A 15,982-nucleotide genomic window follows, 5' to 3' on the forward strand; every position below is an offset into this window, starting at 1 on the left:
AGAAGCTGAGGGCGAGAACCTTTGAGAATAATCCTGAAGCGCCACCACAAACAAAAGAAAAAACAGAAATATTAGGTTCTAGAAAGCAGATCAATGATATCTTCAAATAGCTCAAGGGCTGTCACAAGGAATAGGGAACAAGCTTGTTTTCTCCTGCTCTGGAGGTGAGGACCCAAACCAATGGCTTCAAGTTACAAGAAAGGAAATTCTGAGTAAACACGGGAATAGTTTTCTGGCAGTTAAAGCTGTTAGACAGTGGAACGGACTCCCTCGGAAGATGGAAGGCTCTCCTTCATTGGTGGTTTTAAGCAGAGGTTGGGCGGCCACCTGCCATGGATGCTTTAGCTGAGATCCCTGCATTGCAGGGGGGGGGGGGGTCCCTTCCAACTCTACAATTCTGTGATCACGCAACCACAACCACCCCCACTGGAGGATTTGCACAGCTGCATTGCAATCCTAGATTTGCATGAAGAAGTGGGGTTGGGAAGGTGAAAAGTGAGCTAGGTAGCTGCATTGGGTGGGAAGAGGAAGTTTGAGGGTGTTAATGTGGGTGGGGAGTAGCAGGGGGTTTGGTGAGCCGAGCGAGGGGGGGCGCAGCTGCTTGTGCTAATAGAATCTTTCAACTATACAAAACAGCAACACTGCATTGCGGGGGGTTGGAGTTGAGGACCCTCAGGGTTTCTTCCAAGTCCACAGTTCTATGATACAGGTAATCACTGAAACATCTGTTTCAACGAAGAGCCTTTTGTCAAGTTCCTTCAGGAGACTGATATCTTCTAATCCCTTGGTGGTGGTGGTGGTGTGTGTGTGTGTGTGTGTGTGTGTGTGTGTGGAGTTTGTCCCCAGATTCCAGCTTGGAAGATGGTGCACACGAGGAAACAACTTTGTCGTTTTTGTATATGGTTGAAAGTGTATGTTAGTTCAATACAGGTGCTATTTGGAGCAGCATGGCTGGACTGAGAGCCAGGAGGCCAGGGTTCGAATCCCCCACTCGGCCAGGAGGCTCACTAGACAACTTTGGGGGCTGGTTGCTGCATCTCAGCCTAACCTACCTTGGGGGTTAATTCAGGAGCGGGGGAAACTATGTATGCCAGCTTGATCTCTGAGAAAAAAGTGGGATAGAAATACAATACATCAATACCATTTGAGTCCCTTATCTGTGATGAAGAAACAGCTACTGTCGCATCCTGTGGACCAGGTGGCCGCAGGCTCTGTGGTTTGGCTGCTGGGGCTTTAACCAGGCAGGGTTCACCCTTCAGCCTCACCCAACTGCCTGTTTTTGGTCTTAGCAAACCACAAACCTTCCTCTCCCACCTCTGTTTTCTCCTGACAGGTGGACCTCCTGCACAAGCCGATCGAGGACGCCTCCATCCGGAAGAAGTGCGAGGACGCCGTGAGCTTGATCCACAGCGCCTGGCAGCGGAGTGACAGCCTTTGCCGCGGGAGGGCTTCCCGGGACCCCTGGTGTTAGCCTCCCGGCCGGCAGGGAAAAACACGACTCTGCGGCAGTGTGGGCATTGGCCATCTTCACGAGCCAGAGGCTGCTTGAAGTGGAGCTGGGCCTCCCTGCGGCCGCCTGGCTGCCAGCAGAATCCAGCTGGAGACGAAAGGGGGCCGTGTGGGTGACTGAGTGAGTGAGTGTGCACATGTAATAATAGGCCGATGAAGCACTGCGATCCTCGAGCAACTTCCACCGGGCCCCCCTTGCTGCATCTCGCCTTCTCCTGCTACATCTCAGCTGGAGGTTACGGTACGAGGGCTGCCGGCAGCGATGGACAGGACTGGATTGCTGGCGCTTCGCTGGCAGCCCTCCCAGGGGCCTGGTGGCAAGGCCTCATCTTCGAAGAATACTAATCTCTTATTAACGGGGGTGGGGTAGAGGGGCACGACCCGGGCCGGGAGGTCTGGAGCTGTTAGGATGAGGCAAGGTTGGGACGTGGCGGACACCCTGCATGCATTTCTCTTGTCAAAACGAAGCGGAAACTCGCCGGTCTTATTCCACTTTCGCCCCACCCTGAGGTACAGACAAATCTCTGCCTGCTGCTCTCCCATCTCTCCTTCGCCCCCCAGATGTTCTCGTTCTGTGAAGGGATCTCTGCCTGTCTCCAGCCCCTCTGCCCTGGTCTCGGCAGGCTACCGGGCAAAGCTGGCGCAGCGGATCTAGGCCTTTGTCATCTCTTCAAGGAAGCTGAGAAAGAGCAGCCAGGGTGGGAGTGGCGGCGCTGGCAGCTTCCTCTGCTTGGCCAGCAGGTGGCGCTCTGTCCCCAGGTTTCCCTGGGTGGAGTGGAGTTTCCCAGGAAAGGACCTGTTGTCAGGAGTGGGCTTTGACCTGGTGCAGTGAGATCCTCTTCTCCTCCTTGCCCCCTGCAACCAGAGAAGCTTCCTTTGGGGGGGGGGGCGGTCTGCCCTGGCAGCTGCTGGTCTGTGCAGATCCTGCCTCTTCACATTCCTGTTGTTTTGCAGGAGGGGAGTCCCTCTGTGCCTGCCTCCCTCCTGGCTGGCTTGAGGGCAGTGGTAATGCTGCTGGGGGGGGGGTGCTGGAAGGGAGCTGGGTGGGTGGTGCTGATCTGTTTATGCCAAGAGCAAAACTATAGGAAGCAGGGGCCGCATTGGTTATCCCAGCCATGATAAGCAGGGTTCGGGTTTTATTTGCCTGAGGAGGGTGGTGTTGTGTTTTTTTTAAGCTGTTGGTATTTTAAATTTTCTTTAACAGAGAAGAGACTTGCTAATGTATTATATGCGTTCATGCAGGGGGTCTCCCCTCCCCCCAAGAGGTGGCCTGTGTGGCAGAATGTATCTGCACATACATCTCCCCTCCTACCCTGTAATAAACACTCCTTGGTTAATGCTGAGTCTGCCTGCTTGCCTGGGACATCAGGGGGTGACCCGAAAGCTCCCTGTAGCTCAGTGGTTCCCAGACTTGGGTCTCCAGCTGTTTTCAGACTACAATTCCCATAATCCCTGACCAATGGTCTTGCTAGCTAGGGATGATGGGAATTGTAAAGGTAAAGGGACCCCTGACCATTAGGTCCGGTCGTGGCCGACTCTGGGGTTGCGGCGCTCATCTCGCTTTATTGGCCGAGGGAGCCGGCGTACAGCTTCCAGGTCATGTGGCCAGCATGACTAAGCCGCTTCTGGCAAACCAGAGCAGCGCACGGAAACGCCGTTTACCTTCCCGCCGGAGCGGTACCTATTTATCTACTTGCACTTTGACGTGCTTTCGAACTGCTAGGTTGACAGGAGCAGGGACCGAGCAATGGGAGCTCACCCTGTCGCGGGGATTCGAACCGCCAACCTTCTGATCGGCAAGCCCTAGGCTCTGCGGTTTAACCCACAGCACCACCCGTGTCCCGATGAGAGTTGTAGGGTGGTTTTCTTTGCCAGGGCGGCAGGAGGACCAGCTTGCTCTTCTCTGGCTGTTTCTTCTCCAAAGGGATTTGACAAATTGTTATCTCAGTTTAATCTTTGCTCCTGTTCTCTCGTCTCCTTCCTCTGTTGGTTACCTGTTTGTGCTTTAAGGTGAGGAGCGGAGCCTCGGGTGTCATTTGGTAAACAGGCCTCAGCCTGGGAAAGGACTCTGCCTGGGGGAGAGACTTTGGATAGTTGCTGCCAGTCAGTGTAGACAATACAGAGCTTGATGGACCCAGTGGTCTGAATGAGTGTAAGGCAGATTCCTATGCCAGGGAGGAGGCTGAGGATAAGGCAATCCAGTCCAGTGCCATTGGGGGGGGGGGGAGGCTTTTCTAACCTTTGCAGTCCTGGCAGGAAGTGCCAACTTGTAGAGACCCCAAAATGGAAACAGACCTCATGTGCCTTTTGCACAAAGCAGGAGAAGCTGGTGCCCCCAGATGGGTGCAGGAGGCTCCACGACCAGGGCAAAGGGCAGCCAGGGGTCCCTTTGCCCCCTCCTGTGCCCTAGTTCCCAACCCGCCTCCTCCTCGGCACCCTTCCATGTTTTTGTCCTCTCAGTGCATCTTACGCAAGCATCAGCAATGCCACACTCTCCTGAGACGTGCTATTTCGAGCTGTTGACAAGAAGACGCCTCCAGACTCAGCCAGCTGCTCTTTTTCGGGCACGGGGATTGCTGCCGGTCCTCCTCGGACACGTGCTCAAGACGTGCCCCTGCTCTGCCTCTGTGGAAGGGCCACGCATGCACAGCAGCAGAGGCACTGTGTGCCCGGGGCAGGATTCTTGGTGCGTCGTTTGCCGAGATTCACACCCAGTGCCACTACACTGCCATCCTTAGCCATCCTCTGCAGCTGGAGGCCATAAACGCCTCTCAATCCCAGTGGCCGAGAGTCGCAAGAGTGTGGTGGTTGCCCTCAGTCTTCCTTTGAGGCTTCCCGGTGGGGCACCAGGTTGAGCACTGAGAGGACAGAAGGCTAGGCCTGGTACCCCCCCACCCCACATTGGCCTGATCCACCTGCTTCCAGGCAGGGGCGAAGGAAGGCTCTCCGGCACCTGGTGCGGGGTGTCGAGAGGTGGGGCATACTGGCCACAGGGGCGGGTAAACTGCCCGGCAGCTCATGTACGCTGCGTACGCTGCATGTGCGTGCTTTATGTACAGCACATGCACGTGCGCTGCTATGTACGGCACGTGCGCGGTGCCGCTATGTACAGACGGTGGTGGGATCCTCTGCTCGTGGCTGCAGCGGGGCGGAGCAAACCGCCTAGTGGTGCATGCGCAGCACTACTACATACAGTGCATGCGCGGCTGCACATGCACCATACAGACAGCAGAGGGATCCTCCACTCGTGGCTGCAGCAGCAGCGGAGGAAACCACACGCGGCGGCGGTGGCGCAATGGTGATGGCTCGCACTGCTGCACCCGGGAGTGGTGGGCCAAGCTTCCATGCTTTCTTATCCACGTTGGTCTTAACTGGGCCTGTTCATCTGCCTTTCCAGACTTGATAGGTCAGTTGGTTAGAGCGTGGTGCTGAAAATGCCATGGTTGCAGGTTCGATCCCCTTAAGGGACAGCAGGGGATTGGACTAGATGATCCTCAGGGTCCCTGCCAACTCTATGAATCTTCCCAAATTCAGCTTCATTGTGTTATAGAAAAAATGGGGGGGGGTTGTTTTTTGCTGCCCAACTCCCCAAGTGACTGAGTCCCCTAAGTCCATGATCGGTCAGAGATGAATGGATGGAGGCAAGATCCATAGAAACCAAGGGGGGTCTTTATTTTTCTGTTGCAACAGAGTCCCCACCCCCTTGCAAGGAGGTAGGAGAGACCCAGAACAATGGTGTGCAAGACCCTATAAAGACTTTTGAAATTGCCGAAGACCACCCCCCAAAACATCATACATACATACATCACAGAAGGAGGCGGTCTCCAGCAGAAATTTGAGAGTGTTGCTTCTCCTCTGTCTGCCAGGATTCCTGATAATGACTTACTTGATTGCGTTTTCTGGGTAGCCTGGCCATTCCTTGAAGATGGCAAATACTTCAGTTCCTGAATTTCTTACACATTTTGATAGTTTGCTCAGCTTAACCAGGCTGTATTTGCAGGAAGGTGTAAGCCCCTACAGTCCAAAGACAATAGGAAAGCTTTTCCCATTTCCTTCCTCCTTGCAGAGAAATTGGGAGAGTCAAAATGGCTTCAGGATTGCTCTTCTGTGCTATTTCAAACACGTGTACATTTATGAGCATCAATTCTATATTTGAAACCTTAGAATTTTGATAAAAATTGGATGATACGGATTCCTCTTGGATGACTCTGGGTATGTGTACATGATGAAAAAAACACCCACATGTGTGTGTGTTGCCTGCCTAGCTGACTGGACTGCTCTCCCCGCAAGGAATGCATCCCACTAATCACACTTTTTCAGGAATTCAAGGCTGGGGGTTGGGGGGTTTTTTGTTCTCGTCTGGAAAGAGCTGCATCTCTCTCCCCCCCACACTTGCAGAGCAGTGTGTTCCTGCAAGCTCAGGAGCAAAATGATCTCCAGTAAACAAAAGAGGGAGGCAGGCAGAACTGGTGTGTGTGTGTGTGTGTGTGTGTGTGTGTGTGTGTGTGTGTGAACTTTCCCCTACATTCTGCCTGCTTCCCTCCCTTGCCCAACCCCTTCCCTGGCACCAAGCAAATACTGTAGAGAGGAAGGCACCACCCAACCACCCCTCCCAGAGGCGGAGAGTCAGCTGAGGGAGGGGGCTGGCCAGCGATATAAGCCGAAAGGTGTCACTCAAGTGGCACAAACAGTCCTGCATGGCACAAAGCAAGCTGGGAAGCAGGGCAGGAAGAGAGGAGCTGGTTGCTGGAGGAGAGGGGCTGATCTCTCCAGGAAAAGGGGAGTTGGTGGCAGCATTGGCACTGGCCAAGCAGGCTCCTGCCGGGGCCCACCTGCAGTCCCACCAAACTTCTCTGGAGACAGAGCTCTGCTAGCTCAGTTTCAGAGGAGACCCCCCTGCATGTCCTGCCAGGTCGTCCCTGTCAACAGCTGGGCCAGCGGGGGCCACACCATGGAGCCCCCCCGCAGCCACGCGGCAGCCATCCTCTCCATCTCTCCTCCAGTGGATTTCGTCCTGGGGGCCACGGCCTGCTGCATGGCCTGCGTCTTCACCAACCCTCTGGAGGTGGTGAAGACCCGCCTGCAGCTGCAAGGGGAGCTCCGCTCGCGGGGCACCTACCCTCGCCATTACCGGGGGGTCCTTCACGCCATGGTGGCTGTCAGCCGGGCTGACGGGCTCCGGGGGCTCCAGAAAGGCCTGACAGCCGGGCTGCTCTACCAAGGACTGATGAATGGTGTGCGCTTCTTCTTCTACTCCCACGCCGAAGACATTGGCTTGACGCAGCAGCCAGGCGGGACCATCGTGGCGGGGGCCGTGGCCGGGGCACTCGGGGCCTTCGTGGGCAGCCCAGCCTATCTGGTGAGTCTCCTGGCGATGCTCTGCCTGGCAAGCCGAGCTGGCTTCAGGGCAGTGGGCAGCCTTGTGTCTCTGTGACCCTGCTTTGTAGCAAGTAGAAATATGTTATTTTGTCATCTGAACCTTGCACACAGGCCAGTTCTCATTATCCCCATCTTGCAGAGCTAGAACTGAGGCAGGCAGAAAGCTGGCCAAGCCCCACAAATCTGCAGTAATTCTGTTGTGAACCCTTGTCCTGTTTTGCCTGTGCATCAGGCGGCTCCCTTTCACATGACTTGTTCCCATTTTACAGAGCAGGAAGCTGAGGCAGTTGGCCTCTGGCCATGAACTGAGCCTGTGTCAGAAATGGGATTTTTCAGCCCAGGTCTGCCACATCCGAGGCATTCCTGTTGCGCCTCTCTTGCTGTGTCTCTCAAATACCCGCTGGTGGTCTGTGGCGTCCCCCACCCCTTGCCCATTGAGATTCAGAGTGCTGAAGTGGTTAGGTCTGGGCTAGGACCAGGGGAGAGCTGAGTTCAAATCCCCAAACAGCCATGAAGCTCACTGGGATGATCCCTGAAAGTATAGTCTTGAGCCAGTCTCAGCCTCACCCACCTCACAGGGTAGATGTGAGAATAAAATGAGGAGGGAACCACATATACCGCTGCTGTGAGCTCCTTGGAGGAATGGCAGGACAGAAACGGGGAAAAACCCTGGAGGGCTGAGCAGTTTCTTCCACATACAGCTACCAACCACCCTGGAAAATGGCTGCTGGTTGCTTGGATATGTCTGTCTGTCCAACTGTCCTTCCTAGAGCTTTAGACCAGCCCTGTGTGGGGTTGCAAGAGTTGCTCTGCAGCATTCTGAGAAGCTCTTCCTGTTTCGTAAAGCTGCCAAGAGTCTTGTCCCAGCGAAGGCAGGCTGCGAAATGTGTTTGGGCAACATAGGAGCAAGATTCCCAGGGGATGGCTGACCTTCTTACAGCCTCCTCCTCCTTGCCCAAAAGAGAGATCAAGTGCACAAACTTGGGGCAATCTTGCTCATTTGTGCCTGGGATACAGAACCCCTCTTTGCTAGAGGTTTTTTTTTTAAAGTGCATGTGAAATGCACGGCCTATCAGTCTTGCGCTGGCCGCCCTGGATCAAGCTTGTCTCTAGTGTGTTTTGGGCTGCAATTCCCATCGGCCCCATCCTGATGTCGGAGGAGCCCAGGCGAGAGCCTTTCTCCACCCACCAACCTGTGGTCTGGACAAGAATCCCAAGTAGCTCAGAGGATGCTGAGGTCCGGCACAGAACAAAGGGAAAGTTGTGCACTTTAAAAGAAATGGCACAGAGTGAGCACCAATGAGGAAAAGATGGGGGGGGCGGGTTACCTATTTTTTTGAAGACCTGGTGGTTAAGACATGCTTAGAGAGCTGGGGGCATAGAGGAAGGGTGGCTATTTTGCTATCTGTGTTACAGCCTAACACACCCTTCAGGGGAGCTCAGGACTTCTGAAGACAAGGCCAAGACCTGGCAGGCTTAGGAGCCGCCCCAATAAAATATTTGAAGGGGCTGCTTCCCACCACCACCACCACCCAGAAAAATGTGATTGGCGTTGCCATTCAAACGGGGTGTGTACTGCATCTTGTGATTATGTGGGATGGGACCTACCTGGGCTCCCTCCCCAATATTTTATGCAAGTCGGCACACCTGGCAGGGCTCCGCTAAACTCTAGCAAAGTCTACAATATCCACACTGCATGGTTCAGGGAGTGCACACCCACTGAGCTCCAGCCTGCCTGAAATGAGGATCCACTTCCCTGAGGGTGAGGCGGACCGTAAGCCCTCTGTAACTTGGCCTCGGGGCTGGCCGTTGGAAAGAGGAGCTGCGCCTTCCCGGGGTGCTCAGAAGTCTGATCACCAGCCAGGTAGAGTTATGTAACTGTCCCCAAGGTACCTCTCCAGGGTGTTGACAGAGCAGAGAAGGTGGAGGCGTTATGGTTGCCTGCAAGGTCGGGCAGAGTCCTCCTCTTTCTGCAAAGGAGCCAGTGGTTCAAACAATCTGTGTGGGGGGGGGGAGACACTCCTGCCACCCGCCTCTGCTCTCGCTGACCTTTCTGCTCCTCTGCTTGCGACTCCAGGTCAAGACGCAACTCCAGGCCCAGACTTTGGCCGCCATCGCCGTGGGGCACCAGCACAACCACCAGGTGAGCTGGGGGTCAGGAGGGTGGCGGCGATGAGGCTTTGGGGGGTGAATTTGCAGGGGCTGCCCTCTGGGTGTGTGTGTGATGTCTAGTCTGTTGTGTATGCAGGAGGAACACAGAAAACCGTCTTCTATCAGGCCAGGCCAGCTAGCCATCAGCTGCCAATGGGTCTTTTTAATACTGGGAATGAGCGCTGAGACTTTCTGCATGCAGAGCAGACGCTCTAGCGGAACCTCCCCAGCTGGGACCATTTAAAGGGGAAGGGGTTTGTTGCTGCAGAGAAGAGGAGCAAGGATTGGTGGACACAGAAAGCACTGGATGAGCACACCCAAGGCCTTTGGGCTGAGGGCTACCATGCTCTGGCAGCATTGCCTGGGCACTTTCTGTATAAATGACAGCCAACCAATCAGCAGCCACCGTAACTGCCAGGGCCGGCCCTTCCATTAGGCAGGGTGAGGCAGCTGCCTCAGGCGGCGCTTGTGGAGTGGTCAGCAGCAGCAGCAGCAGTGACGTGTTATGCCTATGTGTGTGTGTGCCACTTCTTCCTGAGGCTGCAAAATGGCTTGGAGCAGCTCTCCTTCTTGCCCACTGTCCCCAGTCCTAGTAGTCGCTGCAGAGGAGGGTTGATTCATTGACAAAGAGGCCAGAGGTGCCTCTAGAGCAGGGATGGGCAACGCAGTGCCCCATAGGTGATGGTGTTGGACTCCAACTCCCAGCTGCCAACATGGCCGAGCTCAGTGACAGATCTTCTGCTTTGCATGCACAATGTCACAGGTTCTAGACCCGGCAACGTCTCCAAGTAGGGCTGGGGGTGACCCCTGTCTTGAAGCTCTGGAGAGCCACTGCTGCCAGTCAGTGTATAAATGAGACAGACCTAGATGGACCCATGGACTGCCTCAGTATAAGGGGTGGCCAGAAGTCCAGCAATATTGTCTGGCTTTGCTCAGCCCTGTTCCAGCCAACAGGGGCTCTTCTTATTTCTTCCAGAGGGTTCTGATATGCCCACCATGCCAATATTTAGTGTGCCATCTTAGACAGCTTAATGCAGGGGTCAGCAAACTTTTTCAGCCGGTCTACTATCCTTCAGACCTTGTGGGGGGCCAGACTATATTTTTTTTTGGGGGGGGAAGGAACAAATTCATATGCCCCACAAATAACCCAGAGATGCATTTTAAATAAAAGGACACATTCTACTCATGTAAAAACACGCTGATTCCCAGACCGCCCACAGGCCGGATTTAGAAGGCGACTGGGCTGGATCTGGCCCCCGGGCCTTAGGTTGCCTACCCATGGCTTATGGCACGTTAGAGGCAGACTCTGCTTCTTTTCTCTGCCCCGTTAGGTTTAAATTTGGATTATGCCTGGCCTCTGCTGCTGAATTTCCCCCATGCCATTCCCGGGGCAGAACGGAACGGGGGGGGGGGGGTGTCTCTTGCTTTGAAGGAGAATCTCAGCCCTCTCACTTTGCCAGCCTGAGAACCAAGTGAGTGTTTTGCAGCATCCAGAGTTGCCGAATGGGAGGAGTTGGGGAAGGAGGAGAGAGGGCAGAGGGTGACGTTGGCTTGTTCCTGAGCTCAGGTGACGTCAGCTGTTTGTGCCGCTCCGCACGGATTGCTTTCCAACCACCTCAGCATGTTTGTTTTGCAAAACACGGACGTCCTCTCTGCACCCTCCCCCTTGGCCTGAGCTCCCTTCGGCTGGCTTCTCTCCCAGCAGGGAGGCGGAAGCAAAGGGGAAGGGACCTCCAGCTGTGCCACTGGTGTGTGCTGGTCCCAGGCCCAGCGGCCAGGGGGTTCCTGCTGATGTGGCTCCCTTTGCCCTCCCTGGCACAGGGCAAGACCCTCTCTCCCAGAGCCCGCCCACCCTCAGATCAGGAGATTCAGAGTTCTGGCCTGGATAGCATCCACCACACTCCATCCCTCACCTGGTTCAACTGGTGTTCAGGTGTTTTATTCAGAGTAAACCCACAGCGTTCAATAACACTGTAAATCAGAGGTATGAGATTCATACCCTCCAATATTTCTCCAATGAAAATAACAGCTTCTAGAGCCTAGGACTTGCCAATCAGAAGGTCGGCGGTTTGAATCCCTGCGACGGGGTGAGCTCGGTCCCTGCTCCTGCCAACCTAGCAATTCGAAAGCACAAAAGTGCAAGTAGATAAAGAGGTACCGCTCCGGCGGGAAGGTAAACGGCGTTTCCGTGTGCTGCTCTGGTTCGCCACAAGCGGCTTGGTCATGCTGGCCACATGACCCGGAAGCTGTACGCCGGCTCCCTTGGCCAATAAAGCGAGATGAGCGCCGCAACCCCAGAGTTGGTCACGACTGGACCTAATGGTCAGGGGTCCCTTTACCCTTTATTCCACAACAACAACAACAACAACAACAACAACAACAACAACAACAACAACAACAACAACTGGGTTGCCCCAAACTCTGGGGGGCTTCCAAAATATATAAAAACATAATAAAACATCATTAAAACAAACTCCCTATACAGGGCTGCCTTCAGATGTCTTCTAAAGGTTGTCTGGTTACTTATCTCCTTAGCTCGGGGGTGACATAACTCCATAGCCTCCAACAGTTCTCTGATGCAAATAGGCACATCGTAAGGAAAATTGGGACATTCCCCAATCAGAAACCAGGACGGCTTCTGTAAATCTGAGACTGTCCCTGGAAAATAGGGACATTTGTAAGGTCTGCAGATTCATTAGTCTGTGTGGTGCACCTGCTTTCCCTGGCCAAGGGCATCCTTCCACCGTGTGCCCATGAGGTCGTCCGTGGCCATGGAGCCGAAGTCAAGGGAAATGAACCTGGACCACTTGGCTCTTGTGTCCTCTGGCGTTCCTCAGTCTTGCTGTGGCTTATGTGAAATCCAGATCCCCCGTTAGAGAGGAGGACCACTTCTGGGGTGAGGGGGCAGAGCCAGAGCATGCCATTTCACCGCTTGGGGTGAAAGAGGACCATGCCGCCTGCCCTGGGCGTGCAGGGGCCCACAGGGGCACCACTTCAGGGTTTTCTGCCACCCAAGGAAGCTGCTTCACCCGGCCTCATGGGTGGACCAGGTCTGGGTGGGGGGATTACCAGCCAAGGATGGCTTCGGACCTATGTGGGCCTCAATTTCAGGCTCATGGAACCAAGAGAACAGTCTTAATTTCATTTCAGAGGCTCTCCCCCTGCAAGATCTCTTTCTGCATTGGCTCCCAGTACATTTCCGAGTGGTTAAGAGCGGTAGTCTTGTAATCTGGTGAACCGGGTTCGCGTCTCCGCTCCTCCACATGCAGCTGCTGGGTGACCTTGGGCTAGTCACACTTCTCTGAAGTCTCTCAGCCCCACTCACCTCACAGAGTATTTGTTGTGGGGGAGAAGAAGAAGAAGAAGAAGAGTTTGGATTTGATATCCCGCCTTTCACTCCCTTTAAGGAGTCTCAAAGCGGCTAACATTCTCCTTTCCCTTCCTCCCCCACAACAAACACTCTGTGAGGTGAGTGAGGCTGAGAGACTTCAAGGAAGTATGACTGGCCCAAGGTCACCCAGCAGCTGCAAGTGGAGGAGCGGAGACGCGAACCCGGTTCCCCAGATTAGCAGACTACCGCTCTTAACCACTACACCACACTGGCTCTCAGGGAAGGGAAAGGAGAATGTTAGCCACTTTGAGACTCCTGAAGGGGAGTGATAAAGCGGGATATCAAATCCAAACTCCTCCTCCTCCACAATTCAAAGTGTTGGTGCTGACCTTTAAAGCCCTAAACGGCCTCGGTCCTGTATACCTGAAGGAGCATCTCCACCCCCATCGTTCAGCCCTGACACTGAGGTCCAGCTCTGAGGGCCTTCTGGCGGTTCCCTCATTGCAAGAAGTGACGTTACAGGGAACCAGACAGAGGGCCTTCTCGGTAGTGGCGCCCGCCCTGTGGAACTCCCTCCCACCAGATGTCAAAGAGAAAAATAACTACCAAACTTTTAGAAGACACCTGAAGGCAGCCCTGTTTAGGGAAGGTTTTAATATTTAATGCTGTATTGTTCTTAACACTCAATTGGGAGCCACCCAGAGTGGCTGGGGAAATTCAGCCAGATGGGCAGGGTATAAATAATAAATTATTATTATTATTATTATTATTATTATTATTATTATTATTATTATTATTATTATTTCTCCCGTCTGCTTCATGCAACAACAGCCTTGGTGGGTGGGGCAGGGTTGTTGTTGTTGTTTTGTCCAAAGCAAAATGGGTCAGGATGGGTGCATCATGTGCTCTTTGGTGTCCCTGGTAATTTGGACTCCGTCAAAACCCTTCCTGAGCCCCTCAGGAGTCTGGAGTGCAGCTCTTCATCACTAAGAGAGGAGGAACTGCAATTTGACCTCGTAGGCTTGGCCCTTTTGCCTTCAGATTAAGGCAACACAAGCAGATGGTCTCTCACTGGCATGATGGTGTTTCTCTTTGAAAGAGTGAGAACGGAGCTACAAAACTAGTCATCCTAGTGGTGAAAGCAATAAAACTGCTAGCACATTTGCAAAGCTAAGCAGGGTCCGGTATGGTTTCAAATTGGATAGGGGATAAGGGACAGTGAATTGGATAGGGGACAGTATTTTAAGGGGGCTGGACTAAATGAGCCTCGGGACCACTTCCATTTCTACATTTCTATGATTTAATGCACATCACCTCCAAATCCTGGAAACTGTAGCTCTGTAAGGGGTAAACTATAGTTCCCATGTTTATTGGGGGGGGGGATCTGCTTGAAGCCTGAGAAGGGTGTGGCTTTCCTTCCTGCCCCCCCTTACCAGACCGAGAAGAGGGGGGCAAAGCCACAGATGAGTGTCCGGCCACAGTGGGGCAATGCAGGCAGCTGCCCCTGCTCTCTGCTGCCCCCTGCTGACTAACCCCTGCAGCTTTTCTCCCCCCGCAGAGTGTCTCCAGCGCCTTTGAGACCATCTACAAGAAGCAGGGCCTCCTGGGACTGTGGCGAGGGGTGAACGGGGCCGTGCCTCGCGTCATGGTGGGCTCGGCCGTCCAGCTGGCCACTTTCGCCTCCGCCAAAGAGTGGGTCAGGAAGCAAAAGGTGAGGAGGGGGCCGGAGGGTGGGGGAGATGGGTCGTGGCAGTTGCATGGCTCTGGTTTTGTCATTGCCTCTGGAACAAAGGTCTAGCTTATCAGCAGCGCCTCAGACCCACCCCGTCCTAAACCCTTTTCCAAGATGAGCCCTGCCAGCTTGTTTGATTTCTCTAGCAGATCCTCTCACCCCTTATATACCCCACTTGATCCCTGCACTCTGCAGAAGGTGGTCAGCTCATCAGGAAATCTGTTCCACACAGGGTAGGAACGGGGCCTTTTGGGTGGTGGCACCAACCCCTTGGAATTCTCTCCCATTAAATGTGTGACAGGCGCTGTCTCTGTTGCCTTTTGGCACCTGCTGAACACATTCCTTTTAATTCCTGAGCTTTATCCTGCTTTATCTTTACATGGTTTAACTGTCTCATCGCTTGTGTGATGGCCGCCGTGGGCTGCTTTGGGGAGGAAGGTGGTATATACCTTAAATAAATACAATGTTCAGCCTTTGTGGCTTTTCCTGTTGCTTGATCCTGATGCTGTTGAGAGCGGGTGGGGTGGGGCCGACTCTCCCCCCCTTACTGTTGCCCTCTTCTGCCCACAGTGGTTCAAGGAAGACAGCTGGATGGTGGCGCTTGCTGGTGGCATGATCAGCAGCGTGGCTGTTGCTGTGGCTATGACGCCCTTCGATGTGGTGAGCACCAGACTCTACAACCAGCCAGTGGACGAGCTGGGCATGGTAAGTCTCTCATGCCAGGGGTGGTCACTGGCAGCCTTAGGAACCCCAAGAGGTTTGTGGAGGGAGGTGAGGAGTTTCATGTCTCTGAGCCTAAACAGAAGCAGCCTGGGGCTAGTTCAGGGATGGGGGGCAGCTCCAGCCCCCCAAGGTGTTGCTGAATTCCCAGCTCCCACCGGTCAGCACAGTCAGTGGTTAGGGATGGTGAGAGGAGTTGCAGCACCCTTGTTCCACAGGCCGTGTGTCCAGCTTTTAACCAGGCTCTCTCCCCTCTGCCACCCGCAGGGCAAGCACTACCGCGGCTTCTTCGACTGCGTGGTGCAGGTCACCGGCAAGGAGGGTGTCCTGGCCCTCTACAAGGGCCTGGGGCCTGCCTACCTCCGCCTGGGACCACACACCATTCTCAGCCTCCTCTTCTGGGACGAACTGAGGAAATTCACCTACCAGCTCCAGGGGGCTTGAAAACCCTGCAAGAAAAGACGGCATTTCCAGAGAGAGGGGCGCCCGCTCTCTTCCTCCCTCTCCCCGCCTCACTGATGGGACCAGAACTTGGGGTGGGAGGCTGGTCTTTTCCCAGGCAGCTCTGGAATGAAGAGTGGGGCTTTTGGAGCTGCGTGTCCTCTTTCCCCCGGACCAGGGGTCTTGGGTGGGGGGCGGTCATACAGCCCCTTCTTCCAGGAGACGGTTGGGAGCACCCAGCCCTTCCCCATCTCATTTTCTCACTCGTCATGTGACACCAGAGAAGTGGCCTCCAAGAACCAACTTTCTGAAAAGCAAGAATTGCAAAGACGCTCTTGGTGCACGAGAAGGACGGTTGCCTCTGAGCCAAACAGCAGCTTCACATCAACGTGACCTTTTTTGGGAGGGGTGAGGCTGCTCAGGGAGGGGCATCCCCGGACTAGCTGCAGCTCCACCTGTGCAGATTTGGGCATTTGGTGGCCTCTAAACAGTATCCTGTCCATTCCCTGCCTTGGGACACACACTCCCTGCAACCAAAGGGGTAGAGAATGGGCACCAGGCATTAACAGAGCAAAATAAAAGGGTAAATGGCATGAGAAGGCCTGGCCCGGTGAGGCTCTCCCAGTTATGAGGCCCGATGGGCCAGTGTTGCTTTGGTTGGTGCAGAAGGCTCCAAAGCTTGGGTCTAAGGTAGACCGCAGCACGTCCCCCTGCCTGGG

The 15,982-nt window shown here is 54.4% G+C and overlaps 2 protein-coding genes across 3 annotated transcripts in view; both read left to right on the plus strand.

Annotated features, from left to right (window-relative positions):
* PLEKHM2 (pleckstrin homology and RUN domain containing M2) overlaps positions 1-2,846 on the plus strand; it is a 40,351-nt gene extending 37,505 nt beyond the window's left edge. For both annotated transcript variants that reach the window (XM_028741410.2, XM_077931118.1), the window contains one exon: positions 1,334-2,846. In XM_028741410.2, the coding sequence (XP_028597243.2) occupies positions 1,334-1,471 (138 nt within the window). In that variant the 3' untranslated portion in view covers positions 1,472-2,846. The remainder of the gene's footprint in view (positions 1-1,333) is intronic.
* Positions 2,847-6,181: 3,335 nt separating this feature from the next.
* SLC25A34 (solute carrier family 25 member 34) lies at positions 6,182-15,411 on the plus strand. The gene is made up of 5 exons (XM_028741409.2): positions 6,182-6,868; positions 8,966-9,031; positions 13,929-14,081; positions 14,673-14,807; positions 15,090-15,411. The coding sequence occupies exons 1-5, from the start codon at positions 6,410-6,412 to the stop codon at positions 15,264-15,266; spliced, it is 990 nt and encodes a 329-aa protein (XP_028597242.2). The 5' UTR covers positions 6,182-6,409; the 3' UTR covers positions 15,267-15,411.
* The last annotated feature ends 571 nt before the right edge of the window (positions 15,412-15,982 follow it).

Source organism: Podarcis muralis, chromosome 7 (assembly GCF_964188315.1).
Source record: "Podarcis muralis chromosome 7, rPodMur119.hap1.1, whole genome shotgun sequence".
NCBI lineage: Eukaryota > Metazoa > Chordata > Lepidosauria > Squamata > Lacertidae > Podarcis > Podarcis muralis.